General features: G+C 41.6%; 1 protein-coding gene across 1 annotated transcript; it reads right to left on the bottom strand.

The window, feature by feature from the left end:
• Positions 1-3,484: 3,484 nt before the first annotated feature.
• Positions 3,485-19,491, bottom strand: LOC121606352. The gene is made up of 11 exons (XM_041936607.1): positions 18,455-19,491; positions 17,008-17,332; positions 16,232-16,300; positions 15,942-15,992; positions 15,122-15,766; positions 14,952-15,017; positions 9,843-9,893; positions 9,029-9,667; positions 8,865-8,930; positions 6,159-7,322; positions 3,485-6,081 (listed from the first exon to the last, which is right to left on the bottom strand). Exons 3-11 carry the CDS (start codon positions 16,242-16,244, stop codon positions 4,418-4,420), a joined length of 4,359 nt encoding a protein of 1,452 aa, XP_041792541.1. The 5' UTR covers positions 16,245-16,300; positions 17,008-17,332; positions 18,455-19,491; the 3' UTR covers positions 3,485-4,417.
• Positions 19,492-19,861: the final 370 nt, after the last annotated feature.

Genomic DNA, 19,861 nt, shown 5'->3' with positions numbered 1-19,861 from the left:
CGTGTAGAACTGAAAGTGTGGGTTTTACCTGTCAATGAGTGTTGTGAGGAAGACCCTGTGCTGCTGTTTTCCTTATATGGACATCAGTGCAGCTGACACACCTGCAGCAGAGGCTCCTGCTGCTCTTCAGCTGTACACAACACTCACCTGAAGAATGCAGGTAACAACACAAACAATAAGCTGATAAAATGATGCATCACAGACACACAGCAGCAGAATGTACATTTAATACTGGATTTAACTACAATTTTTAGATACTTGTACTTGAGTATTTCAATGTGCTTCAACCCCACGACATTTCAGAGACAGATGTTGTGCATTTATCTGACAGCTGTGGTTACTTCACATATTCAGGTTTTGTTGAACTTATTCAGAAATTATTCATTCTTACACATTAAACTGCGCAGCAACATGTAAAGCAGTTAATAAAACCTTGACCTGTTAATGCATCAGTAATATTAAAACAACCATTTAATGATTTACGAATATGTTTCATAGTTTGAGTACATTTTACTTGTACTGGAGTATTTTAAAGTGTTGTATTGCTTCTTGTACTTGAATGAAGCATCTGAGTATACTGTAAAAAAATTCTGTAAATTTACGGCAGAATTTCAACAGTATTAAGGTGTTTTTTCAACAAACAGTGCTTTACTGTAAATATTACAGAAAATCTGTGAAATTACAGCTCATTTACTGTTTTTTAACTGAACTCTAATGTATTCCTATTATACAGCACTTTACCGTTAGTGTCTTAGATAACAGTATCATGCAATATTTTTGGCATTCTGGGAAAAAATTGCCTGAGCTGCACATGTGCACAGCTTGCTACCTTGCTACAGCTTCTTCAATCCATCTCCATCTTACTACTTATTTGGTAAGTGGAGACTGCATTTGATTGTTTTATATTACATATTGTATTATTGTTGGATTTGATTAGATTAGTTTTGTTAGCACTGATGATGAGTAGCCTAACTTACAGCATATGCACATGCTAGAATGATTTTGGTTAGCATACTGTAACTAAATTTTTAAGAAATGATAGTCAGACAACATAAGGAACACATTTTAATTTCTACAAAGTAAACATTTGTTGACGCCTGCATTTTGTCAGTGAATTAATGAAACTTTATGATAGTTTGTGTAAACATTTTACCGTCTAACGTTAGGCTAATTCAACACCCAGTTGAAACACAGTGTGCAGGGTCCAAAACTAACACTGTTGATATTTTTATTGGTTTTGTTGTTCTTTTGTGGTTCTCTTATCGGTATTTTCTGATTACTAAAGACATACCTGAAAACTCAAAAGAGGAGAAAAATGTGACATGTTGGTAAACCAGTCCCCTGTAGAAGGTCTGGGAGCATCCTGCTCCAGAAGAATGTTGTGATTTTAACATGTTGCATGAAGCATTCGGGTGGCAGTTTAGTTAAAAGACTGACCAACATTCGTTCATGGTTTCTGCAGACATGAATACCTTTATGGTAAAGTAAAGAGTAATAAATATCAGTTTACACTGTGTTTTTTATTTACAGGACAAAACTGTAAATTGAGTAACAGTAAATTTATGTAAGTTTTACAGTAACATAATGGCAACTCAGCTGCGAGTTCTGTACTGTTTTTTTACAGGAAAATTTATTACAGTATACTTTTCCCACTGCTGGAGATACACAAGGCCCAAATCCTAAACTGTCAAGAGGTGGGAGGAGGTTTCAGGCTTCCACTGAGTGAACAGTATTTAAACCACCTATCAGAACACAGCTCAACAGCTTTGAGGAAAAATCATTATCTACATTCTAAATGATTCATTTTACTGCCTGTCTTTCGAACCACAGGGAAAACCTGAACGCAGTAGTTGTACCACAGTATTTTGATGTCATTGTCCTGCTGCAGGATTTGACTGCAGCGAAGTCGCAGCACCGGTTTGCCTCGGCATGCTGGTTTACAGCCCTGACCTGTGATCATCGCCCTGCAGTCAGGCATCGTCGACATTGTCCACATTCTCCGGCTGGTTCGGGCCTGTTCACAGAGCCGGAGGAGTGCAGTCCACCAAACGCTCCCTCTGAGACGGTGACCTGCAACAACACTAAGACAGAAAAAGCTGTGGACAATTCAATTCAATTTTATTTATACAGCGCCAAATCACAACTGATGTTGTCTCAGGACACTTTATATAGAGAGCAGGTACAGACCAAACTCTTTATCTACAGAGACCAAACAATTCCCTTATGAGCAAACACCTGGCGACAGCGGAGAGGAAAAACTTCCTTTTTTGGAGGCAGAAACCTCGAGCAGAACCAGGATCTGGGTGGGCGGCCATCTGCTTCGACCGGTTAGGTGGGTGAGGGAGAGAGAGAGAGACAGAGAGAGGGAGAGATAGAGAGAGACAGAGAGAGAGAGAGAGAGAGGGGGGGGGGGGGGGGGAGAGAGGTTCGGGGTTGGACAGAAATCACAGTTTTGACAGCTGTAATAGATTTATAGGTATACAAAGTACATATGACATGGTATGTGCCTGTGTGATATATTTATGTATGTGATGTATTAATATATTACTAGCAGATAGTATAAGAACATAGTACAGCACTGATGATCTAATAACAATGGTAGCATAGCTAATAACAATAAAAGTTGCAGTGGATGTCTGGCAGGTGAACTCGGTAGTCCAGGTTCAGCCACTCTCCATTCAGACATGCGAGATGAGAAAGCACAAAGGCTCCGGGGAAGAAGCCAAGTCAGTAACATGCCTTGATAGGACAGGAACGCATACAGATGGAGAGGGAGGGAAGAACAGAGGTTTGGGTGTCATTGGAAGTCCCTCGGCAGCCGAATCCTATGGCAGCATAACTAGGGGCTGGTCCAAGGCAAGCCTGAGCCAGCCCTAAAACACAGGAGACACTTCCTGGCTGCAGAGACCTGAGAGTTGCAGCAGACAGATAATCCATCACATCTGTCACAGTTACAGTTTAGTTTTGTGGGAAATCAGAGGACAGTCAGTCCGAGAGACAACGCGGGCATGTTTACTGGCAGATTAAATGCAGGTTTCAGGTGTCTTCATGCTTTTTTACATGTTAATGAACTTTGAACTATTGGCTGCACAGAAGGAAGGAACAGTTAATTGAGAAATGGGTTTGTTTAATGGTTGGCAGGAAGTCTCAGTGCTCTATGATGACAGTTTTAATACAGGTTCAGTTACAACAGATGAAGAAGAATAAATCAAACTTTATTCATTAAGCACTTTTCAAAACCAAACTTTATTCATTAAGCACTTTTCAAAACCTGTGTTACAAAGTAAATCAAGCAACTACTGAACTTTTTCATCATCAATTGATCTGCAGATTATTTTCTCATTAAGTTGTTTGCTCTATTAAATGTTAGAAAATAGTTACAAAATCATTAAAATCACGACTTTCTTCAGACCAACAGTCCAAAATCTAAAGATTTTTTTCATTATGACCAAGACAAAAAATAAAGAAAAACCAAAGGAAAATATATATCCAAAAATAACGGAATGTTTAATTTGGAAAAAATGACTTAAACTTTTACAAATTAAAAAAATTACATAAAAGTCCATATAAAAACAACAAAAATACACTCAGTGGCCACTTTATTAGGAACACATGAACAGTCTGATGCAATCCACTACAGCTGTCGTGTCATTAAGTCTCATGATGCTCATCATGTCTTTGTTGACACTGTCACAGGTTTTCATTTAAATATGAGTTTTTAGCTCAGAGGTCACATCTCATGCAGATGTGTGTCTAATATTCTGCCCCCTCATGTTTGGGAATAGGGAGGACAAAATATTAGAAACACCTCTCAATATAATGGGAACAGCACAGTAATAAACATATAACTGAATTTACACATTTTCAACAATGTGACCAAAAACTGAACATTATCAGCGTCTTGAACAAAGACTTTATTTCAGAACAGGACTGGACTGCAAGAGACTGCACAGGTACCGAATAAAGTGGCCACTTTATAGGTGACTTATAGGTGACTTATCAGGTAGTTTGTTTGTTCTGGTCAGCAGACTTTGTCTCCAGAAGAGGATTTGAACGATACTGGTGGTCTTTGTTGCTCCCATAGCGCCCCCATCAGGTCAACACATTTTATTGCAAAACAAAAAAAAAAAAAGTTCTCCTGATTAAAAGCACAGATTAAGAAAACAGAAGCTCTAATTACTGATCAACTATCTGGAAATATTAGTCTTTGCCAGATGTTTTGCCTGTGAATAAATGTATGTTTGTAACATCTTGTCTGGGATCAGCTGAGAGGTTTGTGCACCTCCACGTCAACATGATCACAGTCTGGGATCGAAACTGTCTGAGCAGGAAAACAATTCACAGATCTGAAAACTCTTGTATTCACTCAGTGAAACACCTGAAAACTCCTGCTGACGTTTACATAAAACAAATCTCCTCATGAAATGCAGCACATTGATTTGATTTCAACTTCTGTCGAAAGCTCCTGAATCAACTCACTCATTTGTTTTTCATGTTTTTGCTGCAGATTCTTCTCTTCCTCTTCAGTTTTCACCTGCTTCATTTCTTTCTCGTGTTTCGTCAGTAAGTTGTTGAGTTTTGTCAGATTTTCTTTCTTTTTGGTCACACATTTCACTAAGTCACATATTTCTCTTTGATGTTTTTTCTTCATTTCTTCTTCTGTGTGGGCTGAAAGTGCCTTTAAGATGTCATATTGTTTCTCTTTGTCTTTCATTTCTGTCTCATGTTTTTCTTTCTGAGCTGAAAATTCCTTCTTGTGTTTCTCTCTGAATTCATTAAACTCTTCAGCTTTCTTTCTGGCTTCTTCTTCGTGTGTCTTCTGCAGATTTTCTATTTTCTTCTTATATTTCTCCTCGATGTCTTTTTTCTCTTTTTCCTCTTCTTCTCTTCTGATTCTGTCCTCTTCTTTTCTTTTCTTTTCATCATTTTCTCTTTCTCGCTCGTACTCTTCTTGCAGCTTTTCAAGTCTTTTTTGTTCCTCCACTCGTCTCTTTTCATCTTCTTGGCATCGTCTCTTCCACTCTTCTTTTTGTTTATTCTCCAACTCCTCTCGTTCTTTTCTCATCTCTTCTCTCATCTCCTTCAGCTTTCTGTCAGTTGTTTCCTTTGATTCTGATTCTGATCTTATTTTTTTCTCCAAAGCTTCGACTTTTTGTTTCCACTCCTCTCTTTCACTTTCTTCCTGTTGTTTTCTCTTCCTGTTCTCTTCTTCTCTCATTTCCTGTTCTTTCTTTCTCTCCTCACGTTCTTTCCTGATGTTTTCCTCCTTTTCCTGAAGTTGTTTCTCTCTCTGTTTTCTCTCCTCTTCCATTTCTGCTCTCTGTTCTTTTATTCTTCTCTTCATTTCTTCCATTTCTTCCTCATGTTTTCTTTGAAGCTCCTCTCTCTCTCTCCTCATCTCTTCTTCATTCTCCTTCAGGATCTTCTCCACTTCTTTCTTTATTGCAGCTTCGGCCTCTTGCAGCATCTCATTAGTGAAGCAGCTTCCTCCATTTTTCTTCACCATGGTGTTAATCTTGGTCATCAGCTCACTCACTTGTGTGCGGTCGTGTTCCTCACAGTTGTTAAACACATGGTATCTTCCTCCACAGTCAGCGATCAGCTTCTTGAATGACTCGTCACATTCGTTTTCAATGTAATCTTCAACAGACATCCCATCACGCTTCAGTGAATCTCCTCCAGTTAAAAGAATGATGGTGAACTTTTCAGCGTTCTTTCCAAAACCTTCCTTGATGAGTTTCAGTGTTTCCTTCTCCTCTGGTGTTAACCTGCCGATGTGTAACACCAACAGGAAGACATGAGGTCCTGGAGCCAGAAGACTGATGCATTTCACCATCTCCTCATGAACCTCTTCATGGGACAAAGTTGTATCAAACAGACCAGGAGTGTCGACGACAACGACCTGACGACCGTCCACTTCAGTCTGCACTTTCTGACAATGTTTGGTGACTGATGTTTGGCTCGATTTGGCTTTAAACTGTTTTCTTCCTAGAATGGTGTTTCCTGAAGAGCTCTTTCCACAGCCAGTCTTTCCTATCAGCACCACCTTCAGACACTGTGGGCTCAGTTCACCATCATCACCTGTGAAATACAAAGACCAGGAGTTACTTCAGGACAGAGAAAAAAGTTGATTTCTATTTATCATTTACAATACTTACAGCTGACAAAGCCTTTTGTTTCCCTCAGTTCAGCTTGTAGTGTGGTGATCTTTTCTATTTGAGCAGAGGCAAATGTTTCTGTTGTGTAGCTGCATTTGTCTTTGCAGGGTCTCATCTTTTCCACAGCTTCCAGCAGCTCTGGGATCTGCTGCTTGTCCTCGATGTTGAGAACAACATGTCTTCCTCCACAGCTCCGACAGAGATCCTGAATGTCTTTGTTTCCTCTGACAAAGTTAACAACAGCTGGAGCTGTAGGATCTGACTCCACAGTGAACAGAATCATGGTGAAGTCATTGACTCGAGAGCTGAAAGTGTTCTGGATGATCTTCAACTCTCCCTTGTCTTCATCAGTGAGGGGACCCACAGGTAGGACCAGGATGAAGGCATGGACGCCCTCAGGTTCACAGAGGGAGACACACCTGAATGCTTCCTCCATCACTGCCTCCTGAGGTTTTCCAGACAAGGCAGGCAGCTCCAGCAGGGAAAGCTGACGTCCACACACCTCTCCCTGATGTTTAACACACTCTGATGAGTCGCAGACTGAATGAAACGCTGTCCGACCTAAAACGGCCTCGGCTGCTGAAGTCTTCCCTGCTCCTGTCCTCCCACACAGAACCAGGTTTAAAGCTGGTCTGACGGTCTCTTCAGTGAAGGTGAGGAAGCTTCCTTTGTTTTCATGCACAATGTTCTCAATCTTCTCCATTAACAGTGTGTGGTTGTTGTCTTCAGCCATGTTGTAGCGTCTTCCTCCACAGTCTTTAAGGAGTCGACTAACAGCTGCTTCATTCCCCTCATGTGTCTCGACGACCATCGAGTGTTTAAAAGCATCTCGATCAAACAGACTCAGGATGAACTTGAGTGTTTGTCTGTTCTTCTCTGTGAGATCAGAAGGTTTCACTAACAGCAGAAGAACATTTGGTCCAGGAGGACAAAGAGTCACACAGCTCTTCATCTCTTCTCTGACTGCCTCCTCAGACAGACTGAAGATATCTGCAGTTTTCACCACTGTTACAGGATTTCCTCTCCACTCTCCACTGGCAGACAAACATTGTCTGGTTGGGAAAGTTTTCTGGTGATGAAAAGCTTCGTTCCCAATGATGAAGTTCCCAAGTTTTGTCTGTTTGTCCTCACTTTTTCCCAGCAGAACAATCCTGATTCCAGATGCTGAAACACAACAGAGAGAATATAAAAGGACATAAACTGTGAGTCTGAAATCTCTGCACTGCTGACATGAAGAGATCTTCACTCATCTCCACACTTGGCCAATGATCTGGTTCAATTCTTCGTGTCAACAGATTTAAAATGTCATGTATCATCATGTCATTCACAATTAACCAAATTGTGTATGTATGTTGAGAGCCAATCATCATGCTGCTGTCTTTTTTAATCTGATTCTCTCTGCCGTAGTTCATCCTCCAGGACAGTCCACTACAGTCAACACCCTGATCACCACCATACAGTCTCTGGCTAACTCCATCAAGCTGTCCTCGCAGGCCTTCAGTCCTGCAGCATCATCAGCTTCCCTCATCGCTGCCGAGCCTCGTGGCAGCCTGCCTTCATGTTCAACAGTGTTTTACATCGATGCTGCTCATCACTCTCTGGCCTCCAGGCTACAGAGTCTCACAGGTGGAAAGCAACAATATCCACTCATCAGGTCAAAGAATCTTCCAAGGGGAGATTCATTTAGGACAACCCTGAGTTGTAGATGGTTTCACTACACTACTATATTTATGTACCTTTTTGCTGTTGTTTGGTGATTAACATTAGAAGTTTTTAGCTGGAAGCCTGTTTTGTAGCAAAGCATTCAAAGATGATTGGGGCTGAGAGAAAACATGACAATTGTAGCAGCTAAGTCTAAACATAAAGCCACTGAGGGGCTGCATGAACGGCTAATGACGATAGTTGACGCGCTTGCTGTAATGCTGCTGTGTTGAAAATAAAAGTTGGACTTCTGTTTCTTTGCTTTGTGGGATTCTGTTGCTCACCCTTATGTTTCATTTCAATCTTCACATGCTTGTTCCATAACTGGTGGACATAACTCCAAACAATGAACTTCAATACAACACAACACAGAGTGTTACCCCTCCTGGTGCATTGGTCAAAAACTATTTTGCTCCTCCGTCCAGCAACACCTGTCACCTGGATGAAGGTCCCTACCAATATAGCACATTAACCCCACAGCATAGTGACCCCTACTGGCACAATTAGTTTGTTACATTTGCTTTTCTTGGAATGGCTCCTACAATAATAAACACTGCATTAAGAATAGTGAATAGTGCTTTTCACTGATTGGCCACAGGAAGTGAAAATGTCATTTTGGTTAGTTTGGACTTCAGGTCAGAGTCGTTAAGATCAACCTCCTTCTTTGCAACCAAAGACCATTTTCTTTCTCGCTGTCCTCTTTGATTGATTGATGTGTTTTTTCTGCTCAAGGTGACCTCTGCATTACAATCTGGTATCCTGATCATTCATTTTACTCAGATCTCATCAACAACATACACACTTTGATCACTGCAGGCTACACACATTCTCTAATGGCATATTATGCTGCTGGCAATTATTACATTTCATTGCATCTGTCTGTTGCTCCTGCACTCTGCCAATTGATCTGTTTGTATTTTGTTTGTTTTTTTATTTCTGTAATTGTGGGATGAGTTTGGGTTCATTCTGGAGATACATGATGAACACTCTGATGAATTTACTTACTGTGAGTTTGAGGGTTTTTCTCTGAGAGTGAGACTTTCTCAGTGGTTGTTTTAACTCCATGCCGCCCTGTAAAAAGATGACATCATTAATTTGCAGCTTCATTGTCTAATTTCATCAAAGAGGATTTGTTTGAACAGAGTTTTTAGGACTGTTTCTGTACTTACCAACAGCTTTAACACCCATGATAGAAGTCCGTCTTTCTGCTTGTTGTGGGCTTTGATGATCAGCTGCTAAAGTAGATGTTGTGTCTGCAAATGCTTCATAGCTGACATGTTCGCCATTGTTCTCCTTTACGATTTGACCCAAACGTGTTAACAGCTCTGGAAGGTCAACATTCTTCTGCCACAGAAACCTGTAGCGACACTGTCTGATCATGTCCTTTAATGGAGGATACTGATACTTTTTCATCAAACCTGGACTCTCCTCTCTGGGTGTTGATATCAGCACCAGTGATTGATCAAATGATTGATCACTGAAGAGTTGAAGGAAGCTGCAGAGCCTCAGTTTGTGTTGCTCAGTGAAGTCTTCAGGCTGCAGAACCAGCAGGAACACATGAGGTCCAGGATCAGAGAGTCTCACACAGTTTTCTATCAACTCTGTCAGTTTGTGTTGAGAGATGTTTGGATGCAGCAGGTCAGGTGTGTTGATGAGAACTATTTCTTTGTCTTTTAACTGCCCTCTGACTCTCAGACCGCGGTCTGGTTCTTCCCCAGCATTGAACACAGTCTCTCCCAGTAGGAAGTTCCCCACTGAACTCCTCTGAGACCAGCTGTTCCCCAGCAGAACAACCCTCAGCTCAGACACTGTGAAAGACAAAGATTTAGAAAAGGCAACTAAACACTGACTTGCATTGATTCATTTATAGTTTCATTGCTGTTTGACTTCAGGTTTAGTTGCTTACTGACAGACTGAACCTACAAAATACTGTAAACTCAGATATTCTGAAAAAGCAGGATAAAACAGTTCAGTTTGACTCACTGTCAGGTGGAATGTACTCATAGCTGCTGCTGCGCTTCAGTGGAGGCAGATCTGTGAATGTAAGAACACAGCATTCATTTAGTTATTTATATGATCACATGTAATCTACAGAAGATCTTCTTATGACAGGAACACTGTCGGCTAGAACTCTGGACCAGATCTGAAACAAACACATGGAAAACCTGCCAGAACCCAACATCCACCAGGAAGAGACCCAGTCTGAAAGTGACAGTCAGACCCGGTCCTGAGCAGACCTGAGGATGATTAGACCCAGTCCAGGAAGTGGTGGACCTGAACAGACAAACAGAGAGACGACACCAACACTGGCAGCAGCGTGACGATCCACCAACAAGCAGCCACGATGGAAACGAGCAGCAACACGTCTGATTCAAAAACACATCCTGCAGCCATGATGATGATGATGATGACGACATGTGATGAGAGCTGAGTCCACTTGGATCCACTAAGGTATCTGACATATTAACACACAGACCTGAGACCTGCTGAAATACAACAAGACTGAATGCAACTGTGATCCAGCGCGACTCGAGTCACTTGGTTGGACGGCAGTACTCGTGTACTTCCAAAACAGAGGGATGGCACCACTCACCTCCCCATCTGCTTCTTGTGAGGGCTGCCTTCGGCTCAACCAGAAGGTCGCTGAACTGGAGGGAAGAGTCTCTCTCCTACACCAAATCGGAGAGGACAAGCGGCTAATCGACACTATGCTAGCGCAGTGTCTGAGCACTGTAGTAACAACTGGCGACGCCGCTAGCAGAGACCTGGATGCTACAGTGCCGTGGATCAATCCTGCTCAGTCCCTGACTGAAGACCAATGGGCCAGAACGGGAGCCAGATCCAAGACTCTCCTGTGTTCCACCTCGGGACAGCTGGCATCATGGACGGGGGTTCAGCACGGCGGAAAATATGCCGGTAAACTGCGGAAAACACCATCCCCACCTCCAGCCCAGGATCTCTGTCTCTCCAACAAGTTCACCGTACTGAACGAGCAGGAGTTCCCTCCACTTATTGGATCCACACAGTGGATCCCCGGACACAGGCGGCCTGTGCCCTCAACCACCAGTGGGCCCCACACCGGCTGCTGCCCCCTCTGCTCTCCGTAAGGCTGTGGCTCTCTCATTCACACCATGGACAAATCCTCCAACAGCCAGCTCATCCAGCTCCTCCATCCAGCGGGCCATCTGCTCAGTCGGGTCCCTCAGCATCCACCACCAGCGGAAGACACCCATCCGGCGAGCCCTCCATCCGGTTTGGTTTTGCGGCTGCCGCTACCGGGGACTAGCGGCCCAGTCGGGCCCATAAAAGTTAATCTTTTATGGGAACGCAGGGACTCTTTTAAATCAGATGGACTTCATCTGAATTTTCGGGGATCGAAAATTGCTTTTATCATATCAACCCTCGCAGGTCCTGAGGTCCTCCGGCACTGGACTTTTAATTATTCCTAGAGTTAATACAAAAACCCACGGGGAGGCTGCATTCAGCCATTATGGCCCTCGACTGTGGAATATCCTCAAGGCTCAAGACTCACCTTTTTGGTTTGGCTTTTAACTGATCTCTTCTCTTTTAATTCTTCTATTATGTTATTTTTACTTCTTATATTTCTTTCTTGTTCTTAGTTTTGCACTTTGTCAGTATAACATCTTAAAATCTTATTACTTTTATTTATTATTTACTATTTATTAGTTATTTATTTGTCTATTTTATCTCTACATTTTTAATTTTCTTAAAGCTTTTAATTTTTATGCATTATACCTCTTTTATCCTTTTTTAAAATTTGTTTTTTGTTTTTGTTTTTTTTTAGTCTTTTAGTTTTTATCTTCAGTGTTTCTTCATAGGGGGCCTCCACAGTGGGATGCATGCCCGGTCTGCCCACGCGGGCCGTTGCCCTGGAGGCCTCCTGGGCCCGGGGGACTGGGGCGGCTCTGCATTAAGTGCGGAGTCTGCCCCTGTCCATCGGTGTCTGGTTGGTCTCTGTGGCGGCGCTTCTCGGCGTGGATGGCTCCCATAGGTGTTTCCCCACATGGTTCCTCAGTGCCCTGCCATGTCTCAGCACTATGTGTGTGTGTGTTTTGTGAGTGTGTGTGTGAGCGCATGTGTGTATATCTGGAAGCGGGATATTGTCTGTCATACTATGCTTTTATTCTCTCTGTTGTTGTACTCTTTTATCTTGTGAAACACTTTGTGTTGCATTTTAAATGGATGTAAAGTGCTATATAAATAAAGTTTGATTGATTGATTGATTGACATATAATCAGGTGATCTGAACAGGTCTCCCTCTCCTTTCTGTATTTCCATAAGCATATATTTATATTTATATATTTCCTTCTTCTTTTTCTTCCTTTACTGGCAGGTGCTGTTTGACTGACTCCTTGTCAATTGATGCTGATGTAATACTGCCACCTGCTGTACTGAGAGGAATGTGCCAAACATCAAATAGGCAGTTATGCCTCCCATCAACGTTATAGCCAACCTTATTTTTTTTCTTTTTTCCAGAAAGGTTAAAGAAACGGGAAATAATGTCACAAAGCAGACTTTGTGGCGTTATCACCAACAAGTTCCTGGTTGTTTTCAACTACATCAGTGTTGTTGTCACCTTTCTCATGCACTTCAGGTAAGCCTGTATATTTATCAGTTTCCTGAGGCTTTTGTCTAAACTGAAACAGTTTTCATTTTCCCAGTGCACTCCCGCCCGAGGAGGAATTATTAAATTGCTTTATTAAAGTCGCCAGCAGTGTGTTGCACCAGCTATGCATAAGTCAAACGTAGCCTAGGTTGAACATAATTTCTAACTTGGGATGGAGTTTACATGCTACTTACATTTTAAGTGTTGCAGCAGCTGAAACAGGTCCAACACAGATATAAGTTACAATTTAAATCTTACACCAAGTCCTTAGTAGTTGTAAAGTCCTCAGAAGACGGCAGTGGAGGATGCCATCATCTTCCTGCTCCACCGATCTCTCTCTCACCTGGACAGAGGCAGTGGCGCTGTGAGGATTACATTCTTGGACCATAGCGCCTTTAACACCATCCAGCCACTGCTCCTCAGGGACAAACTGACAGAGATGGGAGTTGAAACACACCTGGTGGCATGGATTACAGACTACCTGACTGGCAGACCTCAGTATGTGAAGCTGGGGGACTGTAGGTACAACACTGTGGCCAGCAGCACAGGAGCACCGCAGGGAACTGTGCTCTCTCCGGTCCTGTTCACCCTGTACACGTCCCACTTTCAGTACAACTCGGAGCTCTGTCATGTACAGAAGTACAGCACCATCTCCAGGCAGAGGAGCAGCTTCAGTGACAGACTGCTGTCATTGTCCTGCTCTACTGACTGACTGAAAAGATCGTTCCTCCCCCACGCTGTACGGCTCTTCAATGCCTCTCGGGGAGGGCGACAAAAACAATAATCAACTCAACTCCGGACTCACTACACACTCACACCACACACCATGGACACACGCACTTTATCACACACACATCTATATGCTGGACTTAAGTGTGGACAAACCGACTATTGCACACTGTCATTTTTGCACAACTGTACTACTGTGCACATATTTAACCGCCAGATGTTTATCTTGTATAGCTTAGTTCTGTATTTTTATCTCACTATTTCTTCCTATATTCTTAGTTTGTATTTTGTATTGTTTTTTTGCCTCATTACTTGAAAGTTGTTCTTATTTTGCATGCCCTTGTGTTGCCACCCTATGCTGGACTTAAGTGTGGACAAACCGACTGTTGCACAATGTCATTTTGCACAACTGCACTACTGTGCTCATATTTAACCGCCAGATGTCTATCTTGTATAGCTTAGTTCTGTATTTTTATTTTCATCTCACTAGTTTTTTCTTATATTGTTAGTATGCACTCTGTATTGTATTTTTGCCTCGTTACTTGAAAGTTGTTCTTAATTGAATTATTATTAGAATTATTATTTTGCATGCCCTTGTGTTTTCACCCTTTGAGCTGCTGGAAATGTAAATTTCTCTTTGGAGATTAATAAAGTATCTATCTATCTACCTATCTTCTATACTGTACCATGTAAAGCTGCTCATTCTGCCAATAAAGAGCTTAAACTGATCTGATGACTGTGTGTTCTCTGACCGGAGCCCTGTAGTGGTCAAACGCCCCAACGCACCAGTTTAAAGGGTCACTCCGCAACATGGAGGATGCTTTGAATGTCAATGTGGTTCCTGTTTTCGTGAAAATAGTGAAGTCCAGACTGATGATTGATTTCAGTTTTTACAGGGCTGCTCAGGACCTTGACAGTTTCCAGGTGATGTGGGGTTATGAGGGGGTGCTCTGCTCTGTAGCAGAGGGACTGTTACACTTTGGACATGTGCTGATGTAACTGCAACACCTGACAGTCTGTTTGTGTGAAAGTCCTGATTAACGAATTTATACTGTGAATAAAGACAAACAAATGTCGATTCATCCATCCATCCATTATCTATACACCGCTGAATCCTTTGCAGGGTCACGGGGGGGCTGGAGCCTATCCCAGCCGTCTCTCGGGCGAAGGCAGGGGACACCCTGGGCAGGTCGCCAACCTACCACAGGGCTACACATATAGACAAACAACCATGCACACCACTCATTCACACCTACGGACAATTAAGAATTATCAATTAACCTCAGCATGTTTTTGGACTGTGGGAGGAAGCCAGAGAACCCGGTGAAAACCCACGCTGCACAGGGAGAACATGCAAACTCCACACAGAAAGATCCCGGGCGGGACCGAACCGGGGAAATGTCGATTCAAAAATAAAAAAATCTCTCTCTGGTTCTGCTCGAGGTTTCTGTCTGTTAAAAGGAAGTTTTTCCTCTCCGCTGTCACCATGTGCTTGCTCATGAGGGAATTGTTGGGTCTCTGTAGATAAAGAGTTTAGTCTGTACCTGCTCTATATGGAAAGTGTCCTGAGACAGCTTCGGTTGTGATTTGGCACGATATAAATAAAGTTGAATTGAATTGAATATGTTTTATTTATTTATTTTTTTGTATTTCTGTAATTGTGGGATGAGTTTGGGTTCATTCTGGAGGAAATCTATCAGCACATACTTGATGAACACTGTGATGAGTTTACTTACTGTGAGTTTGAGGGTTTCTCCCTGAGAGTGAGAATATCGCAGTGAGTGTTTTAACTCCATGCCGCCCTGTAAAAAGATGACATCATTAATTTGCAGCTTCATGCTCTAATCTCATCAAAGAGGATTTGTTTGAACAGAGTTTTCCTTGTCAGGACTGTTTCTGCACTTACCAACAGCTTTAACAGCAGCCATGATAGAAGTCTGTCTTTCTGCTTGTTGTGGGCTTTGATGATCAGCTGCTAAAGTAGATGTTGTTCTTGCGAATGCTTCACAGCTGACATGTTTGCCATTGTTCTCCTTTATGATTTGACCCAAACGTGTTAACAGCTCTGGAAGGTCAACATTCTTCTGCCACAGAAACCTGTAGCAACACTGTCTGATCATGTCCTTTAATGGAGGATGTTGCTGATAATTTTCCATCAAACCTGGACCCTCCTCTCTGGGTGTTGATATCAGCACCAGTGATTGATCAAATGATTGATCACTGAAGAGTTGAAGGAAGCTGCAGAGCCTCAGTTTGTGTTGCTCAGTGAAGTCTTCAGGCTGCAGAACCAGCAGGAACACATGAGGTCCAGGATCAGAGAGTCTCACACAGTTTTCTATCAACTCTGTCAGTTTGTGTTCAGAGATGTTTGGATGCAGCAGGTCAGGCGTGTTGATGAGAACTATTTCTTTGTCTTTTAACTGCCCTCTGACTCTCAGACCGCGGTCTGGTTCTTCCCCAGCATTGAACACAGTCTCTCCCAGTAGGAAGTTCCCCACTGAACTCCTCTGAGACCAGCTGTTCCCCAGCAGAACAACCCTCAGCTCAGACACTGTGAAAGACAAAGATTTAGAAAAGGCAACTAAACACTGACTTGCATTGATTCATTTATAGTTTCATTGCTGTTTGACTTCAGGTTTAGTTGCTTACTGACAGACTGAACCTACAAAATAATGGAAACTCAGATATTCTGAAAAAGCAGGATAAAACAGTTCAGTTTGACTCACAGTCAGGTGGAATGAACTCATAGCTGCTGCTGCGCTTCAGTGGAGGCAGATCTGTGAATGTAAGAACACAGCATTCATTTAGTTATTTATATGATCACATGTAATCTACAGAAGTTCTTCTTATGACAGGAACACTGTCGTCTAGAACTCTGGACCAGATCTGAAACAAACACATGGAAAACCTGCCAGAACCCAACATCCATGTCCTGAAGGTCTGAGGACAAAGTGCTTTTCTTACATGCATCACATGTGGACACAGAAAGAGGACAGTCCTTTATGAGTGGACTCACCTGATGCTGCCATAACGTCACAGTGCCTGAACCGTCAGACAACTGAAGAGCATCTGCTGCATTAAGAACCTGGAGGAGGAAGAGCAGAATGTAAATGATCTTCACTCACACACCAAAATGCTTCTTTCAGAGAAAACTGGAGAGTCGACATCACTTCAACGACCTCAGCGGGGATTCAAACTGGCAACCGACCCTCTGCTTATGGTCGAGAGCACGAAGGCCTGCGAGAACATTTCCTTGAACTTAGGATTTATTTTGTAACTTGGAAATCTGTAGAATTCTATCATTTGTAATTTGCCTCATATGTTCCTGTATCTCACAGAGGAGATCTACAGATGTCAGATTCCTGAATAAATAAAGATGATCTAACTGATCACTGACATGTGTTACCTCTAAAGAGAATAAACTGACCACCAGTCTGACGCTGATGTTTGTGGTTTTGTAGCTTCTCTTCCTGGTTTCTCTTAAGCTCTGACTCTAAAATGGCATCGTGTGAAGTCGATGTTAAAGTGATAAACTGAACCTTTCTGAGCCGCAAACACAGACACAACTTTCCGTCTCCAACATGTTAAGGCGTGCATTTACCTGAAGTCAGTGATGTGCAGCTGACAGTGCATCACACTGTGTCTGTCAAGTTACTTTAATAATAGAAAGCTATGAAGCGGGAACATAACTGACTGATTACTCTGATGTCCACCTTCAGCTGAGAAATAATCACTTCTATTGATCTACAGTACTGATAGATTATTGCACTTTATTTATTTGGTGTTATTTACCTTCAGTTTAGCTGAAGTCGGTCTGGATCTCCCGCGCTGTGAACGACGACAGAAGTGAAAGTAAAGCAGTTTCAGGAAACTCTCTGAGGTCTTCACCTCCTCATCACCTCCTCATTTCCCCTCAGTTCAAACTGTGAGTCGCTTTATGGTCTGAAGGGGGGTTTCCAGCAGGACAGACAGCAGCAGCCACTGTGTTTGCTGCTACACGTAATATGTATTGATCACTACGAGTCAGTGACTGTGTAGTGTCTTGGCTCTTCGTCTCGGCTGCTATTCCCCCAAACACTGCACAGGAGTCGACTCCTTGGAGCAGTCAGGATTTATTCTGAGACAACAGAAAATAATTACAGCCACAGCTCAGCAGGGAGTTGTTCAGCTTTCCATTCAACCGCTTTGTGGGATTGTCATTCTGATAAATAGTGATTGTATAGTGAGATTGTTTTTACAGAAAAAGGTGGAACAAAAATATATATAAATAAAATGTTGTATGTAATAATAAATTGCCAGAAAAAAACATAAATTTCAGTCCCTCATATTACATTTCCATTAACCTTTTTCACAACTCTAAAGCTCAATTTTATTAGTACGACACAGTAACTTTTCTTCTAGTGGTACTAGTTCTTTTATATAGTCAAAATTTCATTTTGCTTGTATAATATGTACATATATATATATATAGTCTACTTTTTATTTTGTATATCGTTTTTTAATCTCTGTTGCTATTTTTCTTCCATCTGCTACCACATGGTGCTGTAATGCCTAAATTAGTTTTATCTTCTCTCTTCTCTCTCTTATCTTAACATAGGTTTTACTGCCACCCTGTGGCGAGAACTAGATACAGCACTGGCAACACAATCAACATTATCTGTCATATTTAACTAGCGAACTACATAGTTTACAACACAGGGAGTTGGTCAACTTTCCATTCAACGACAAAGCAAAGTTCTGGATTAGTACTTCCGGTTACTTAGCAACTAGCTAAAATGCTTTTTACAGTAAAAGATTGATGTAACCACACATTCTATTATTCTATTTTTTCGAGTAAGTATCATAGTAACTTTATCACTGGCTCCACTTTTACAGCTTCTTTGCTGGCCAGCGCTCTTTTTTTTTTGTTAAAGACTCTTAAAGTATACCTTTGGAATTGAAGAGACTCCTGATTGAAGACCATCTGGTATTTTTTTTGGACTGAGAAAACTGCACTTATAAACAAGTGTATTAAGAATTAAGTTTCCTTTCAGGTTCAGATTTAATGCATTTTCTTTGAAGTGTGATGAGGTTAGATGAACTTCAGTCCAGTAATATTGTAAATAAACTGGATCGATAGTAAACTGCTATCAGACTCTGAGTACACTCTGTTTATTGGTTACACCATCTCTGCAGAGTTCCTGGAGAAGTGGCCTACTCACTACAGGTAGAAAGTCCTTGAACAAAGCCGTGGCCTCACCCAGACAAGCCACCTTGAAGATCTCCTTCATAACGCTGATTCCACAACAGAAGAACTGGAACATGGTACACTGGAATTAAAGAAATAATAGTAATGGACGGAGGAAATGGTTTTGGAACAAAAATATCAACATTTTAGTAAAAACGTCTTTGTGAATTTTCTTGTATTTTCAGGATGGGACCGTGAGATGACCTCCGTCTTGCTCCTTATCCACCTAATGCCACCATCACCTGATGGCCGCAACAAGAGACCAGGAAAGCTCTCCGCCAGACAAGCAATTGACCACCTTGTGAAATTTATCAAGGTAATGTTACAGTTTAATGAAAGTTTAAGAAGGCTCACTGCTCCGTCCGTAATATTAAACCCTAAAACTCTACTCTGGTGAAATCATGCCATGACCATGCTCATATGTAATCAGCGAGTGCCCTGTGATTTCATATTTAGTGAAGAAACCCATAAAAGATGAACTGATGATGACTTTGGCTGGTGGATAAACCCACTAAGATGCAGGATTATATAATGATACAGTTTTAGACAAAATTCAGGATGAAGAAGAGGCAAACAGTGAATGGAACTTCAGCAGTCTTTCATCTCCATTCATGTCGGCATGTTGCAAAAGGACCTGCAAAACAGGTGAGAGAATATGCTCACTATCATAGTTGAGGTGAAAGCAAACAACCAATACAGCTCTAAGAACTTAAGTATGACTAGTTTCAGTTTCACTATGTATGCATGGTTTCCACAGAAGCCTAAGATCAGGTGTCAGTGCAGCCATGAGGCAGCTGTGTGCTCACATCCATTAGCTCCTGGTCGTTTTTGGCATGCAAGTGTCGAAGGGACAGATACAGATACAGGAAATCTTTCCTGCCACATGCCATTACACTGTACAATAACAGCTGAAAATAATAATAATAATAATAATAATAATAACACAATACTTCTTACCACTACTGTTTGCTTTTGATATTTTATTATTATGCATCTAATTTCTTACTGCTTGTTTTTTCGATATTTTATTATATATAGTTTGTTCTTACAGTCACGGTACACTTTATTTTCACTGCCATTTGCTTTTGATATTCTTATTTTGATATTCATTTGCATTTGATATTCTTTTTTGTGCAATACTTTTACTACTGTTTACTATTTGGCTATTTTATTATTATTGTTATGTATATAATCTTTTTACTGCTCGCTATTTTTATATTTTTATTATGTATAGTTTGTTCTTTCTAGTCTTATTTTCACTTATTTCACTGTGTGTAATGCTGCTGCTGCACTGCAATTTCCCAGCTTGGGATAAATAAAGTATATCTATCTATCTATCTATCTATCTGAGGAGGTACCAGCTGGCCACCTGCACCACTGTCATTGGGAAGTCTTGAGAAGAGACATAAACTAGCCTCT

This window comes from Chelmon rostratus, chromosome 5, assembly GCF_017976325.1.
Source record: "Chelmon rostratus isolate fCheRos1 chromosome 5, fCheRos1.pri, whole genome shotgun sequence".
Taxonomy (NCBI): domain Eukaryota; kingdom Metazoa; phylum Chordata; class Actinopteri; order Chaetodontiformes; family Chaetodontidae; genus Chelmon; species Chelmon rostratus.
The sequence above is the reverse complement of the archived record's forward strand: the minus strand, read 5'-3'. Positions and strand labels throughout refer to the sequence as shown.